We start from the raw sequence: 17,116 nt of genomic DNA, 5'->3' as shown, positions 1-17,116 counted from the left end.
TGTTGCAGGAAACACGGCTCGGTCCGATTATTTGTTGTTTTGGTGGCGAACACACGCAGCAGATATCGCTACAATATTTACACGTATATACATGCGCTAACATTTAAAAACAATAATTGTATGCCCTTACAGCAAAGCATGAAGCGGCTATACCCACATATTTCAGTTGACTATAGTTGTTCGATCATGCAGTGTTCATTAGGAGAAAAACATGAATAAGTCATGACTTCAAAATAATTGTCTTTAAACATGAAGTGCATGTGATTAGCTTGTAAATAAGCTCGATTCCTTACGAGAAAACGTAACTTGGCATAACGCCGATTATTGCAAGAAAAATATATTTTAAAATTCAAAATTGAGATGAATCCATATATTTTGTTTGCTTTTATTCAAATAGCCAGTCCCGATTTGTACACATGATTAACACCATTTGTTGAATTACGAATTAATTCATGAGGAACATACTGCAGAAAAGAAGACCCTTAATAATCATGAATCATAATGAATTCATACCCTCTTACTCGCTCGCCAGGGGATTAAAAAAGAATTCCATATGAATAAGAGTCTTTACATCATGATGAATTCACATACTTGAATTACAAATGAGTTCACAAGAATTACATCATGCATTCATGTGTTTTCCCCGTGTTGTACTATCGGAATTCATGAGGAATTAATGCCCATTATTGTAAAGTGTTACCGTGTTTCCCCTTGCTTCGTTGTGCCATATGCTTTTATCTTGTATCAAATTAAAGACCAAGTTGTGACCTTTCGTATTTTAAGGCAAATCGGCTGACAGGCTAGAAACAAACACTCGGGCATACGCAAATCAGCCCTGTACACTAGGACACATGGCTGATTTCGCAAGCCTGTAGCCCATGCTATGAAGACTCTACATACGCGAGTAAGACATCGTTTGAAAGCTCCCGGTCTCTAGTTTCTCTAGTCTCTGGTATATTTTATAGTTTTGAAAAACGTACAATTTATTTCTCCGATCGCGGAAGATCTGAAAATAATGGGGCGGAGTGTAAAGGGTTGAGTTTCAAATCACCGGACGTCAATTAGTATGCATTTTTGATATGAAAAATAGAACCGTATGATAATTAGTATGCATTTTTGATATGACAAATAGAACCGGATGCTATAATTAGTATGCATTTTTGATATCAAAAATTCAATTTCTGATATCAAAAATACAGTTTATGAAATCCAAAATACAATTGGTGATATCAAAAATAGCAGATCATTCTTGATATCACCAATTGTATTTTTGATTTTAGAAATGATGGATTAAATGTCACAACTGCTTGCCATACATTTTCAGAGTGCACTCGGTGACGCTGGAAGTAATTGGTTCGTTGCAATCAGGGCATCAAATCGTGTTCTCGTCCCAAGTCACAAGGAGGACGTGATGAGGCACACTGTCCGTTTAAAGTTGAACTCGATGCTCAATTTCAATGTGCTTTTGCATTTCCGTTCTTTTCAAAATCCAGCATTCACTGTCTCTGAAGAAGACGTGTTACAATGTCATACAGCTATTCATCTTCACTGCTACTGTTGCGAGTGTCGCACACCGACCGTATGATGAGTCGGAACTCTCTCTAAAAAGCTGTGGAAGTCTTGGAGATGAGTGCTCAGTAGGTAGGGGAGCTGTGCGTTGAGAGCCGGGGCAGTGAAGTGAGCGCAGCGGGGCGCGGCGGGCTTGCCGACAGACAGTGATGTGGCATCTGACAGTGATTGTGCGGCAGCAAAGCGAGAGCTCCACCAAAGAGCCCGACTGGCCCGCTGGGGTGGCTGAAATCCTCGTGCAGCCTGCTGCGCCAGGGCCAGCCCTGAGCCAATCAGGGCGCCGGATTATTTAAGGAGCGGAGCGCCGCTTCTCGGCACTTCGTTGCCGAGTTGCACAATGGAGAGGTGTGGGATGAGCGTGCGGGTCTGGAGTCTTGTCTGTCTGCTGATGGCGGCTGCGGTGGACGTGTCTATAGCCCAGGGTCAGAACTGCTCGGTTAGTGACAACGAGAAAATGGCGTGTGGCGCCCCTGCAATCAGTAGAGCCGACTGTGAAGCGAGTAACTGCTGCTTTGATCAGAGGGGAAGACAGCCCTGTTATTACAGCAATGAGGGTGAGTGGTATGGGCAAAATCTCGTACAAACGGCTCCTGAGCGCATTGCTTTGCTAATCTTCTCCCCTCTCCCTCCAGTGACTGTGCAATGCACCACGGATGGTCAGTTTGTGGTTGTAGTACCCAGGAATGTGACCAGGCCTCCGCTGAGCCTTGACACCGTCAGCCTGCTGGGGGGTCAGGGCGCCCCCTGCAGCCCTGTTGGCACCACTGCTGGCTTTGCCTTGTTCCAGTTCCCAGTCAGTGCCTGTGGCAGCACACTGAAGGTGAGGAAGCGGTTCCCAGCTTTGGCCTGAGCATTGCAGCGCCTTGTGCTGATTGTCTTGGCTGTATAACGTGAGGGTCTGCTTCCCTCTTCCAGAGTGAGGGTGGCGATGTGGTGTACGAGAACACGATGTCCTCTAAACGTGATGTGCAGGAGGGGCCTGATGGCTCCATCACCAGGGACAGCTACTATGAGTAAGTGGGGCTCCCCAGTGGCCGTCTCCATGTGCCAGTACCCGACTGGGTCCAATGGCTGCCTGCTTCTCCTTCCAGGCTGACCTTCCTGTGCAAGTATTCGGGCAGTGAGCTTGTTCCTGTGGAGGCTGTAGTGTACACTGCAGCCCCGCCTCCTCCTTCAGTCGTGGCCCCTGGACCTCTCAGTGTGGAGCTCAGGATTGCAACGGGTACTGTGATGAGCCCTTGTACATGGCCATGCTATGTACTGGTTTCCAATGCATGCTGGCTTCCTAAAGCTCTCCGTCGTTCCTCCTGTAGAAGCTGTGTATGACGCCTACTACGGTGATGGGGACTACCCCGTGACCAAGGTCCTGCGGGATCCTGTGTATGTTGAGGTTCGCATCCTGAATAGGACCGACCCCAACATTGTCCTGACTCTGGAAGACTGCTGGGCAACTTCCACCCCCAGCCCGCTCGGCCAGCCCCAGTGGAGCCTGCTGGTTGCTGGGTAACTGGAGCCCTGTATCTCTTGCCGGCCAGCTTGTGTTGGTGGTTTAGGCAGACCTCTTGACCCATGTGTGGTGCTCTTTCCAGGTGTCCGTACAGAGATGACCAGTACCAGACCACCTTGGTTCCTGTGGCTGGCTCTTCAGGGCTGCCATACCCAACGCACTACAAGCGCTTCATCGTGCAGATGTTCACTTTTGTGGATGCTGGCTCCCAGCTCCCTCTGAAGGCGAAGGTAAGGGTCTATTGGCCAAGGAACGCCACATTCCCCATGGCGGCATTGTATTGTACTGCATCTCGTGCTCCCCCAGGTGTTCATCCACTGTAGTGCAGCAGTGTGCCAACCCAGTGCTACTGACCGCTGTGTCACTCCGTGCAACCAGAGAATGAGTGAGTGGCTCGGTTCCAGTGTGAGCTGGACTGGCATCTTTCCCTAAGGCTCCCCCAGTGGAGGGGCTGCTTCTGTAATGCTGCTCTTGTCCCTTCAGGGAGAGCCGTTGCCCCGGTGCAGAGGGCCTCCAGGGAGATGGCCGTGGTGTCCAGTGGGGAAGTGATCCTGACTGCCTCTGAGCTCCCTGCTGTGGACAGGAGGGCTTCTCCCAGTGAAGGTGAGGAGGGGAGCTTTGACACTCTGCTGGCGCTCAGCCCTCTCATGTCTGCACCCTTGTGAGCTGCCTGTCCCTCTCCCGTCTCCACAGTGCCCCAGGCTTTCGGCTATGGTGTGCTGACCGTGGCTGCCTTCACGGTGCTTGTGCTCTGTGCTGTGGTGCTGGCGGCTGTGTGGAGAGCCAGGCCCCACATGCGGGCATCCCAACTGTAACTGGAGCAGGTTTTTGAATAAAATGTGGACTGTGAAATGTCTGACTCGCTCCGTTTCTTCTTGCCTTGCAAAGATCCTTCAGCCGTGTGCTCCAGAGCCTGACTCCAGGCCCTCTGTTCAGTGGCTGCTCTTCCCTCTAGTAATGCATGCCAACCGGTGTGTAGTACTCGTGGCCCTACTGTGCCTTTTACAGGGGTGGCAACAAGTGGCCCCTCCTTGTGTCCGCTGCTCAGAATTCCCTTTCGTGTGTGAGGGGTTGCTGAGAGTATAGTCCTGAGGTGGATTAAACTTGGTCTTTTGCTTGATCTGTATTGATTGGCATGTTGCCCAGATCCAAAGAAGAAATCCCAATAAGCTTCCTGTATCCACACTGTAAAAAATCTCTGTAGTTTTGAAGGTTAATTAACTAACTGTAATAGTGAAGGTTGAAATATGTTTATTCTTTAATGACAAACTACCGTATAATCAGTGTTCACAACTGTAAAATAACATTTAACAGAATCTCCGTTAATTCTGACGGTTAAAATACAATGATAATGAATGTTGAAAACAGTGTCTTTTTTATTACTTGAATTTTAAACCACTGTAAACCATCGTGAAACTAGAATTTCACTCGGTTAGTGAAGGATAAAAGACTAAGTCTGGGGGGAGTCGAATAACCTAACCGCGGTGCAATTCAGATTGCTTTAAAACCCCTTACAATTCGACATTTGTTTCAATTTGGCACTGCGCTGTATTCTACTTTTCAAATGAGTCCGTGATCTACAATATGCGATGTGTTCTTTTTATACCTGCTGTATAATCCTGCACTTAAACTGCCTTGTATCTACAATACTTGAGACAGTGGTATCGGACGCTGATGTAACGGTCACATTATTTGTTCCAATTTGTTCTGCCCCGTAGGTGACTTGAACCCGTATTTGCTCTTCTACTGACTCCGTCTTTCTGAAGTTATTGAATAGTATTGCAGTTACTCCGGTTGGGTCTGAAGTGATCATATTTGAGCTTTTGTATAGCTTATAGGTTATACGTCTACATCGCCATGGATAACGCCTGCTAATACATGAATTCTTAAACTAATTTCATTTACTTTCATGACGAATATATTTATGAACCATTAAATATTGTAAATGTAGTCACGGTTGTGAAGGTGTAAACCGTAGGCTGAAGAGAAAGCCAGCAATGGGATGAACACACATGTTATATGTCCCGGAGAGAAGGTACAGAATTCTAGCAACTCGTAAAATGAAACACTGAAATGACGTAATGACACATTCTGACCAATCGTAATGAATATGAGGTCAAAACGCGTTGCATGCCCCCTTTCAATAATTGTGTACAGTTGCTGCCGCAATATTCAACGTGTCCGACTGATGAATTGACATGATTCGTGTGGAATCGTGAGATTATTCATCAATAAGGGACTAAACCGCAAAGAGCAATCAGCAACGCCTATATATTTTCTATTTCTTGAAATATTGTTTTGAGCAGATTGTAAAATGATGAATTGTATTGTACATTACAATGAATTGTATTGTAATGAAGTTGTATTTTCCACCAATCACGAGCTCTATGGATAATTCAATTAAAACCGCCATGAACGCTGTTGACAACCCATTTCCCAAGTTCAATCGAGCCAAATTCAAAGTAATTAAAGAATGTTAAGTTAGTGAAATAAAAAGGTGCAAACGAATGTTGAAGAAAACATATCAAATACAAAATGAAGTCAAGTGACTGTGTCACAGATACGGCAATCTGCAACCCGTGAATTACATCCCTGGCACAGTGTTGAGAAATCCTTGTGCACACTGTCATTGAATTGTAATAATGAGACTGCGTTTGTCTCGGATAATCCCAGTTCCCTAGTAAAGGCATGAAATGACATGCTTCGAGGTGTATTGCAAAATTCAATACAGCACCTGGTATTCTGTTGATAACTTGACTAATTGACATGATTCGCGTGGAATCGTGAGATTATTCATCAATAAGGGATTATTTAAAAAGACGACACGGCCACCTATCGCGGGGAGGAAAGCAGGTGGCAGGGTCCTAGTTCTACGAACTCACAGGCTACTATTATAATCATTAGCTGGAGTACTGGTAGTGGTACCAACAGCATTGAATTGAGTGTTGCTCATCTGCTCTCTGTAGCCTAAAAAATGAAGTCGGGACAGCACGAAACACGCTCACACAGCGGCAAAATCGGTTCCGTCGTCACTACTCGCTGCACCTGTGCAGGACGGGACGCACTGGGATCCGCGCTGGATCCGCGCCGCTGCTGTTGCAGCCCCACTTGTCGCCGAATTCCACGTGAAAATGTCGCGCTGTCTCCTCAGAGAGACACGCTGAGCGGGATCATCTCAGTGTATAGAAGGAGGCGGTGTGGGCTGGGTAAGCATCGCGAATCTGTGAGCTGTTCTTGTATTTTCGCCACAATGCTACGTACGAGGGCTTCTTGGTGTGGGCTGCTAGTGCTGTGTGTGTTCGCTGGGCTCTGCGACGCCGGCAGAGTTTCTAAGTGGGCGAGAGCCAAGCCTGCAGCCAGAGCCAAGCCTCCCGCCAGAGCCAAGGCCGTTGTGCGAGTGGATTCTTCTCTGTTCAAGCAGCAAGTCTCCCCCGTCGTGTGGGCACAGTGCGGGGACAGCGCGATCCAGGTGTCGGTGGAGAGAGACCTGTTCGGTACCGGCGAGCTGATCCAGGCTGCGGATATCCAGCTGGGAGGCTGTGCGCTCAGTGGGCAGAACCACACGGTCCTGGTCTTCCAGTCGGAGCTGCAGGGCTGTGGCAGCGCCCTGTCGGTAAGTAGGGGAGGGGGGAGAATACGGCTGTAGACTCGCACGGTGAATGGGTTAAACCATCCTGAGCTTAACCGTTGTGCCTTTCACTTGTAGATGACCGAAGACGAGCTGGTTTACAGCTTCTCCCTAAACTACCACCCGTCCCCGATTGCCAACACTGGCATCGTGAGAACCGACCCTGCTGTTGTCCACATCGAGTGTCACTACCTCCGGTGAGGACTCTGCTGCAGTACTGCTTCAGCCTAGCTGCTGTAGGATCGGTGTGTAATTGCTGTCTGCTCCATAGGCTCCACAATGTGAGCAGCGATGCCCTGCAGCCAACCTGGGTCCCATACACCTCCACCAAGTCTGCGGAGGATCTCCTGGACTTCTCCCTGCAGCTCATGACTGGTAGAGGCCAACCTAATGCAGCTCTAACCCTCCCGTGTACTGGAGTGCTGCTCTGCTCTGTAGAGGCCTCATGCTGCTCCCCGTCTCCGCAGATGACTGGAGCTCCCCTAGACCCTCCAACGTGTACTTCCTGGGGGACGTCCTGAACATCCAAGCCTCCGTCAACCAGGCCAGCCACGTGCCCCTGCGGCTGTTTGTGGACAGCTGTGTGGCCACCTTGACCTCTGACCCGACCTCTTCTCCCAGTTACACTTTCATTGGGAACTATGGGTGAGTGAGATCCCATAGCTAAGCATGGCCAGGGTGCTTGCAGGTGTTGGGTGTCGACTCCGAGCAGGGACTGATCATGGATTTCCTCCTGTCCCCAGTTGCCTGATTGATGCCAAGGTGACGGGCTCCAGTTCTCACTTCATGCCAAGACCTCAGGACGTCACTAAGCTGCAGATGGTGCTTGATGCCTTCAGGTTCCACAATGATGCCAACAGCTCTGTAAGTCTCCCAGCCACTCTGCCTCTGAGCTTTTGACTACTGCTTTTGCATCTTTGGCTTGGTTGGCCTCTGCTTTCTCAACTGTGTGGCTTCTTGGGCATTGAAGCAGCTCTCCCAGGGTGCACTAACTGTGCCAATGTCTGTTCTGCTCAGATCTACATGACCTGCCACCTGAAGGTGACTGCTGCTTCCCAGGCTGTGGACAACCTGGACAAGGCCTGCTACCCTGTGGGCAACAGGTAGAGGGGGAGGAGGGTGCTTGAGGCCCTTGGTGTCCTTCTCCGGGTCTCCGTCCTGATGGCTGTATCCCTATTGTAGCTGGAGCTCGGTGGATGGGAGCGATCAGGTCTGTAGCTGCTGTGACTCCAGCTGTAGCCCTGTCTCTAAATCCAGGTACTTTGGGAGGTACAGGAGGGACTTGGCTTTCAAGGAGGGTAAGGATCCTTTGCCTGGTTGTGCGTGTGGTACTGGGGTATAGTATGTGTGGCTGGATCCAAGCCTCTCCACCTTCCAGAATGGGAAGGTGATGCCACAGTGTTTGTGCGTGTGCTGGAGAAGCCGCAGGATGCCATCCCTCCAGTGGAGACGAATGCCCAGAGGTCTCCCCTGACTGCAGAGGACCGCAAAGAAGCAGGTACTGGGGCCTATTGAAATTGGAGCCAGAGGTTGCGGTCTCTTGCTGTAGTCTGGGTTTGACCTAAAGTGAGTGACCAGTGGGGTGGGCTTTCTTTGCAGGCATCTCTGCTGAGGTTGTGGTCCTGGCTGGTGTGGTGGCTGCTGTGGCTGTGGTGTGCATTGCTGTGCTGGGGACTGTGCTGTACAGGAGAGCAAGCTCACCCACAGCTTGACTGTTGTGTGAATGATCAATAAAGCTGAGAACAGACCATGCCCTGTGTCTTTCCTCTTTGCTCTCCAAGTTCAGCAGGATGGCAATCCATGGCCACTACAGCTGGTCTAAAACTGTCCTTTAGCTCGCAGTTGGCGTGTTGCTGCTTTCCAGGATCTCTGCAGCTTTTGTGCCTACAGCTAGTGATGCCGAAAATTAGGCCCTGGAGGGCTCGGAATCACGTGTTCAGAAAAAGATTCCCACTTTCAGAACATCCCACCACAGTGCCACGGGGCTGGCAGCCTACAGCTGATCGGAGGACACTGTATCGTAGAAACTGCAGGAGGAGAACGGGGTTACAAACGCTTACATCCGACACGAAGCTACCCGGTTAGATCAGATGTGTAGATCACGAATTATTGTTCGAAAAGCAGCTTTGCATGTTCATCTATTCAAAGCAAATGTGAATTAACCTATGAGGGATTAACTTCCTGTTCAACTAACGTCATTATCTCGAAGAGAAACCTGTGCATGCGTGCGCCATGCCCGTGGCCGTTTACATATTTTTCCATAGAAACGATCATCTGATGCCACTATGCAGTGTTGGGTCTGTTACATCGAATCTGAGGTTTGATTTGAGATGTATACATTCGTCACAGAGCGGGAATCCGAGCTAGGAGTGTGTACCTTTGCGTTTGCTGTATTTTGGGTCAACTGGAGGTGATCCCAGATCGGCTTGGGCTTTTTCTCCTATGCCGAAACGCCGCAAACCCTTTGAAACTAGTCGAAACAGAATGACGTAATGAAGATAAACTGACATTGTCATTTTGGTAGCGACTGCGGAGACGGTGGCGTGTACAAAAATCGAATCCATGTATTTTGAACAAAAGCAGTGACTTTTTCGGGGTTCGGACCGCGTACGCCAGGCGCTCCTCTGAGCTGCAGGAGTTAAGCGAGGAGCGTTAGGAGCACTGCGCGAAATAGCCGGATTTCTCGTGGACGAAAATGTAACTGTACAGACTTACGATGAGAGTGATTAGTTTGTAATGTGTTCCTATACCATACCGGTCACGACAGCAACAGGTGAGCGAGCATTCAGTGCGCTAAAACTACTCCAAACACATTTGTGCTCCGCTATGAAAGAAAAATGACTTTGATCTCACGCACCTGCACATCAATAAGGATCTCAAACTCATTCATGGAGATGTTCATGAATTCGGCCGTCACAACAAGAGACTTGCATTCGCCTAGAAACGCCTACATCAGCGGCGGAAACCGCTTATTTCCAATGAAGGCGCACATTTCTAGCAGGTGCGCAGCATCTCGAGTCGGACAGCACTACCTAAAACTCATTCGCCACAGCCTCTCACACACTTGTGATTTGGAAATTATTTCAAAAGTTGAATATTGCGATTAGATCGCTGGAACTGATGGAGATTTGGTTGGTTTACAGTCTTGGTGGCAGAGGCTTGATTCTTAATGGGATTTTATACGTTGCAGCCCCCGTACATTTAAAAGTACACCTTGCAAAGCAAGTGAATGCGTTTTTTGTTGTTTTATGTGTGTGACAATTTCTTCGTGGGTTGTCTGTAATTGTATGAACATTAAAAAGCCGTAGAGGGTTGTTGATTTGTATTGCTATAATCTCCATTTTCAGATGACCAGTCCTGCATTATTATTAGTAGTAGTAGTAGTATATAATTATTATTATTTATTGATTGGCAGACGCCCTTAGCCAAGGCGACTTACAAAACATAAGCGCAATACAACGTGCAAACATACAGTTCAGTACGAGGCATCAAACAATACAAATTCAGATTTACATAATACAAAGCAATTCAAAGCATAGTACATTTTATAAATTCCTATTTTAATCAGTTCACTTTGTGACCTGTCTCTGCTTATTCTAAATGATTACATGACTTACAACATATAGCATTGTTTTAACAGATCTTGACCCCTTTGTACAGTTGTGTTTCTATTGGAGCAATCTGTACTGTACCTTGCGCAAATGTACAGCAACTGTATCTCCTGCCTGGGATTAAAGCCACAAATCTCTGCTCCAGAGCTCTAATCCCAGCGAAGTGGCACAAAGGTTAGAGAGCCCGCTGTTTTAATGCGCTACCGGGACCTCCAAAAGAGCAGCAGTTACCTGCCGTTTGTTTCAATTGGGGACATTTTTATGGCAAGCCGTTGTGACATTTAATCCATAATTGCTGATATCTAGAATACAATTGTTGATATCAAGAATTAACCTGCTAACTGTTGATATCAAAAATGCATACTAATTAACATTCGGTTTCGTCTGCTTTCCGTGTTATAGTTAATCCCCTTCTTCGGAAAAGTCTCCAAGTAGATGTTCATAATTCAGAGCACTCAGAATGGCCATTCGTCTCGTTGTTAAAGCCTGACATTGCCCTGTTCACTGTTGAATAAACAATCTCAGCGGTAGCCATTCTCTACTGGCATTTTTCCTGTTTGTGTTTCTGGTAACACTTTACAATAATGGGCATTCATTCTTCATGAATTCCGATAGTACAACACAGGAAAAACACATGAATGCATGATGTTATTCTTGTGAACTCAGATGTATGTATATGTCTTCACACATGAATTCATGTTTTTCACAACCCCCTGGCAAGCAAGTAAGAGGGTATGAACTCATTACAAATACAAATTCAATACAAATCGAGACTGGCTATTTGAATAAAAGCAAACAAAATGTATGGATTCATCACAATTTTGAGGTTTAAAATGTATTATTGCTTGTAATAATCGGGGTTTTGCCACGTTACGTTTTCTTGTAAAGAATCATGCTTATTTACAAGCTAATGCACTTCATGTTTACAGCCAATTATTTGAAAGTCATGACTGATTCATGTTATCTCGTAATGAACACTGCATGAGCAGACCATTATAGTAAAGTCCTTAGTCTAGGGGCAAGAATGTATAGTAAAATATGTAGGTATAGGGGTTTCATGCTGTTTGGGATGTACTACTACAAACGGTGCCCCGATGTGCCTGTGAATCGAGTCACACACGGGTCCGCTGGGTCATCAACGCGTCCCACGGCATTCAGTGATCATAATAATAACAATAATAATAATACCTTTATTTATTCAGCGCTTTTTTGATGGTGCTCAAAGCGCTTTACAGACTTTAAAAACAGAGTAAAACAAGAAAACAATGAACAATGTAATTAATACTGTTAGACAGAGGGAAATACTGAATTCCGCGTTCATGGGTCAGCGCAGCGCGGGAACTTAGGCGCCGTGATTGGGGGAGACGTCACGGGCCGAGGGCATATATAGGGGCGCCCGGTCCGCCGCAGAAGTAGGACAGGACAGAAGTGATAGAGACGGGTGTAGCTGCATTACAATGTTTTGAAAAATAAAGCCTGTTGCAGGAAACACGGCTCGGTCCGATTATTTGTTGTTTTGGTGGCGAACACACGCAGCAGATATCGCTACAATATTTACACGTATATACATGCGCTAACATTTAAAAACAATAATTGTATGCCCTTACAGCAAAGCATGAAGCGGCTATACCCACATATTTCAGTTGACTATAGTTGTTCGATCATGCAGTGTTCATTAGGAGAAAAACATGAATAAGTCAAAATAATTGTCTTTAAACATGAAGTGCATGTGATTAGCTTGTAAATAAGCTCGATTCCTTACGAGAAAACGTAACTTGGCATAACGCCGATTATTGCAAGAAAAATATATTTTAAAATTCAAAATTGAGATGAATCCATATATTTTGTTTGCTTTTATTCAAATAGCCAGTCCCGATTTGTACACATGATTAACACCATTTGTTGAATTACGAATTAATTCATGAGGAACATACTGCAGAAAAGAAGACCCTTAATAATCATGAATCATAATGAATTCATACCCTCTTACTCGCTCGCCTGGGGATTTAAAAAGAATTCCATATGAATAAGAGTCTTTACATCATGATGAATTCACATACTTGAATTACAAATGAGTTCACAAGAATTACATCATGCATTCATGTGTTTTCCCCGTGTTGTACTATCGGAATTCATGAGGAATTAATGCCCATTATTGTAAAGTGTTACCGTGTTTCCCCTTGCTTCGTTGTGCCAAATGCTTTTATCTTGTATCAAATTAAAGACCAAGTTGTGACCTTTCGTATTTTAAGGCAAATCGGCTGACAGGCTAGAAACAAACACTCGGGCATACGCAAATCAGCCCTGTACACTAGGACACATGGCTGATTTCGCAAGCCTGTAGCCCATGCTATGAAGACTCTACATACGCGAGTAAGACATCGTTTGAAAGCTCCCGGTCTCTAGTTTCTCCAGTCTCTGGTATATTTTATAGTTTTGAAAAACGTACAATTTATTTCTCCGATCGCGGAAGATCTGAAAATAATGGGGCGGAGTGTAAAGGGTTGAGTTTCAAATCACCGGACGTCAATTAGTATGCATTTTTGATATGACAAATAGAACCGTATGATAATTAGTATGCATTTTTGATATGACAAATAGAACCGGATGCTATAATTAGTATGCATTTTTGATTGCAAAAATTCAATTTCTGATATCAAAAATACAGTTTATGAAATCCAAAATACAATTGGTGATATCAAAAATAGCAGATCATTCTTGATATCACCAATTGTATTTTTGATTTTAGAAATGATGGATTAAATGTCACAACTGCTTGCCATACATTTTCAGAGTGCACTCGGTGACACTGGAAGTAATTGGTTCGTTGCAATCAGGGCATCAAATCGTGTTCTCGTCCCAAGTCACAAGGAGGACGTGATGAGGCACACTGTCCGTTTAAAGTTGAACTCGATGCTCAATTTCAATGTGCTTTTGCATTTCCGTTCTTTTCAAAATCCAGCATTCACTGTCTCTGAAGAAGACGTGTTACAATGTCATACAGTTATTCATCTTCACTGCTAGTGTTGCGAGTGTCGCACACCGACCGAATGATGAGTCGGAACTCTCTCTAAAAAGCTGTGGAAGTCTTGGAGATGAGTGCTCAGTAGGTAGGGGAGCTGTGCGTTGAGAGCCGGGGCAGTGAAGTGAGCGCAGCGGGGCGCGGCGGGCTTGCCGACAGACAGTGATGTGGCATCTGACAGTGATTGTGCGGCAGCAAAGCGAGAGCTCCACCAAAGAGCCCGACTGGCCCGCTGGGGTGGCTGAAATCCTCGTGCAGCCTGCTGCGCCAGGGCCAGCCCTGAGCCAATCAGGGCGCCGGATTATTTAAGGAGCGGAGCGCCGCTTCTCGGCACTTCGTTGCCGAGTTGCACAATGGAGAGGTGTGGGATGAGCGTGCGGGTCTGGAGTCTTGTCTGTCTGCTGATGGCGGCTGCGGTGGACGTGTCTATAGCCCAGGGTCAGAACTGCTCGGTTAGTGACAACGAGAAAATGGCGTGTGGCGCCCCTGCAATCAGTAGAGCCGACTGTGAAGCGAGTAACTGCTGCTTTGATCAGAGGGGAAGACAGCCCTGTTATTACAGCAATGAGGGTGAGTGGTATGGGCAAAATCTCGTACAAACGGCTCCTGAGCGCATTGCTTTGCTAATCTTCTCCCCTCTCCCTCCAGTGACTGTGCAATGCACCACGGATGGTCAGTTTGTGGTTGTAGTACCCAGGAATGTGACCAGGCCTCCGCTGAGCCTTGACACCGTCAGCCTGCTGGGGGGTCAGGGCGCCCCCTGCAGCCCTGTTGGCACCACTGCTGGCTTTGCCTTGTTCCAGTTCCCAGTCAGTGCCTGTGGCAGCACACTGAAGGTGAGGAAGCGGTTCCCAGCTTTGGCCTGAGCATTGCAGCGCCTTGTGCTGATTGTCTTGGCTGTATAACGTGAGGGTCTGCTTCCCTCTTCCAGAGTGAGGGTGGCGATGTGGTGTACGAGAACACGATGTCCTCTAAACGTGATGTGCAGGAGGGGCCTGATGGCTCCATCACCAGGGACAGCTACTATGAGTAAGTGGGGCTCCCCAGTGGCCGTCTCCATGTGCCAGTACCCGACTGGGTCCAATGGCTGCCTGCTTCTCCTTCCAGGCTGACCTTCCTGTGCAAGTATTCGGGCAGTGAGCTTGTTCCTGTGGAGGCTGTAGTGTACACTGCAGCCCCGCCTCCTCCTTCAGTCGTGGCCCCTGGACCTCTCAGTGTGGAGCTCAGGATTGCAACGGGTACTGTGATGAGCCCTTGTACATGGCCATGCTATGTACTGGTTTCCAATGCATGCTGGCTTCCTAAAGCTCTCCGTCGTTCCTCCTGTAGAAGCTGTGTATGACGCCTACTACGGTGATGGGGACTACCCCGTGACCAAGGTCCTGCGGGATCCTGTGTATGTTGAGGTTCGCATCCTGAATAGGACCGACCCCAACATTGTCCTGACTCTGGAAGACTGCTGGGCAACTTCCACCCCCAGCCCGCTCGGCCAGCCCCAGTGGAGCCTGCTGGTTGCTGGGTAACTGGAGCCCTGTATCTCTTGCCGGCCAGCTTGTGTTGGTGGTTTAGGCAGACCTCTTGACCCATGTGTGGTGCTCTTTCCAGGTGTCCGTACAGAGATGACCAGTACCAGACCACCTTGGTTCCTGTGGCTGGCTCTTCAGGGCTGCCATACCCAACGCACTACAAGCGCTTCATCGTGCAGATGTTCACTTTTGTGGATGCTGGCTCCCAGCTCCCTCTGAAGGCGAAGGTAAGGGTCTATTGGCCAAGGAACGCCACATTCCCCATGGCGGCATTGTATTGTACTGCATCTCGTGCTCCCCCAGGTGTTCATCCACTGTAGTGCAGCAGTGTGCCAACCCAGTGCTACTGACCGCTGTGTCACTCCGTGCAACCAGAGAATGAGTGAGTGGCTCGGTTCCAGTGTGAGCTGGACTGGCATCTTTCCCTAAGGCTCCCCCAGTGGAGGGGCTGCTTCTGTAATGCTGCTCTTGTCCCTTCAGGGAGAGCTGTTGCCCCGGTGCAGAGGGCCTCCAGGGAGATGGCCGTGGTGTCCAGTGGGGAAGTGATCCTGACTGCCTCTGAGCTCCCTGCTGTGGACAGGAGGGCTTCTCCCAGTGAAGGTGAGGAGGGGAGCTTTGACACTCTGCTGGCGCTCAGCCCTCTCATGTCTGCACCCTTGTGAGCTGCCTGTCCCTCTCCCGTCTCCACAGTGCCCCAGGCTTTCGGCTATGGTGTGCTGACCGTGGCTGCCTTCACGGTGCTTGTGCTCTGTGCTGTGGTGCTGGCGGCTGTGTGGAGAGCCAGGCCCCACATGCGGGCATCCCAACTGTAACTGGAGCAGGTTTTTGAATAAAATGTGGACTGTGAAATGTCTGACTCGCTCCGTTTCTTCTTGCCTTGCAAAGATCCTTCAGCCGTGTGCTCCAGAGCCTGACTCCAGGCCCTCTGTTCAGTGGCTGCTCTTCCCTCTAGTAATGCACGCCAACCGGTGTGTAGTACTCGTGGCCCTACTGTGCCTTTTACAGGGGTGGCAACAAGTGGCCCCTCCTTGTGTCCGCTGCTCAGAATTCCCTTTCGTGTGTGAGGGGTTGCTGAGAGTATAGTCCTGAGGTGGATTAAACTTGGTCTTTTGCTTGATCTGTATTGATTGGCATGTTGCCCAGATCCAAAGAAGAAATCCCAATAAGCTTCCTGTATCCACACTGTAAAAAATCTCTGTAGTTTTGAAGGTTAATTAACTAACTGTAATAGTGAAGGTTGAAATATGTTTATTCTTTAATGACAAACTACCGTATAATCAGTGTTCACAACTGTAAAATAACATTTAACAGAATCTCCGTTAATTCTGACGGTTAAAATACAATGATAATGAATGTTGAAAACAGTGTCTTTTTTATTACTTGAATTTTAAACCACTGTAAACCATCGTGAAACTAGAATTTCACTCGGTTAGTGAAGGATAAAAGACTAAGTCTGGGGGGAGTCGAATAACCTAACCGCGGTGCAATTCAGATTGCTTTAAAACCCCTTACAATTCGACATTTGTTTCAATTTGGCACTGCGCTGTATTCTACTTTTCAAATGAGTCCGTGATCTACAATATGCGATGTGTTCTTTTTATACCTGCTGTATAATCCTGCACTTAAACTGCCTTGTATCTACAATACTTGAGACAGTGGTATCGGACGCTGATGTAACGGTCACATTATTTGTTCCAATTTGTTCTGCCCCGTAGGTGACTTGAACCCGTATTTGCTCTTCTACTGACTCCGTCTTTCTGAAGTTATTGAATAGTATTGCAGTTACTCCGGTTGGGTCTGAAGTGATCATATTTGAGCTTTTGTATAGCTTATAGGTTATACGTCTACATAGCCATGGATAACGCCTGCTAATACATGAATTCTTAAACTAATTTCATTTACTTTCATGACGAATATATTTATGAACCATTAAATATTGTAAATGTAGTCACGGTTGTGAAGGTGTAAACCGTAGGCTGAAGAGAAAGCCAGCAATGGGATGAACACACATGTTATATGTCCCGGAGAGAAGGTACAGAATTCTAGCAACTCGTAAAATGAAACACTGAAATGACGTAATGACACATTCTGACCAATCGTAATGAATATGAGGTCAAAACGCGTTGCATGCCCCCTTTCAATAATTGTGTACAGTTGCTGCCGCAATATTCAATGTGTCCGACTGATGAATTGACATGATTCGTGTGGAATCGTGAGATTATTCATCAATAAGGGACTAAACCGCAAAGAGCA

General features: G+C 47.2%; 2 protein-coding genes and 2 long non-coding RNA genes across 4 annotated transcripts; all 4 read left to right on the top strand.

The window, feature by feature from the left end:
- Nucleotides 1-1,223: 1,223 nt before the first annotated feature.
- Nucleotides 1,224-3,932, top strand: LOC136719016 (uncharacterized). Its single transcript, XR_010805347.1, has 2 exons — nucleotides 1,224-3,461; nucleotides 3,560-3,932. It is a non-coding gene; the product is annotated as an uncharacterized LOC136719016 (long non-coding RNA).
- A 2,394-nt stretch (nucleotides 3,933-6,326) lies between these two features.
- LOC136719380 (zona pellucida sperm-binding protein 3-like) lies at nucleotides 6,327-7,604 on the top strand. The gene is made up of 5 exons (XM_066697303.1): nucleotides 6,327-6,689; nucleotides 6,783-6,901; nucleotides 6,976-7,079; nucleotides 7,172-7,349; nucleotides 7,448-7,604. Exons 1-5 carry the CDS (start codon nucleotides 6,327-6,329, stop codon nucleotides 7,602-7,604), a joined length of 921 nt encoding a protein of 306 aa, XP_066553400.1.
- A 119-nt stretch (nucleotides 7,605-7,723) lies between these two features.
- Nucleotides 7,724-8,452, top strand: LOC136719015 (uncharacterized). The gene is made up of 2 exons (XR_010805346.1): nucleotides 7,724-8,202; nucleotides 8,304-8,452. It is a non-coding gene; the product is annotated as an uncharacterized LOC136719015 (long non-coding RNA).
- Nucleotides 8,453-13,665: 5,213 nt separating this feature from the next.
- LOC136719379 (zona pellucida sperm-binding protein 4-like) lies at nucleotides 13,666-16,182 on the top strand. Its single transcript, XM_066697302.1, has 6 exons — nucleotides 13,666-14,173; nucleotides 14,269-14,366; nucleotides 14,445-14,473; nucleotides 14,589-14,856; nucleotides 14,943-15,245; nucleotides 15,344-16,182. Exons 1-5 carry the CDS (start codon nucleotides 13,691-13,693, stop codon nucleotides 15,181-15,183), a joined length of 1,119 nt encoding a protein of 372 aa, XP_066553399.1. The 5' UTR covers nucleotides 13,666-13,690; the 3' UTR covers nucleotides 15,184-15,245; nucleotides 15,344-16,182.
- The last annotated feature ends 934 nt before the right edge of the window (nucleotides 16,183-17,116 follow it).

The sequence above is a fragment of the Amia ocellicauda genome, chromosome 23, assembly GCF_036373705.1.
Source record: "Amia ocellicauda isolate fAmiCal2 chromosome 23, fAmiCal2.hap1, whole genome shotgun sequence".
NCBI lineage: Eukaryota > Metazoa > Chordata > Actinopteri > Amiiformes > Amiidae > Amia > Amia ocellicauda.
This window is presented reverse-complemented; position numbering and strand designations above follow the sequence as displayed.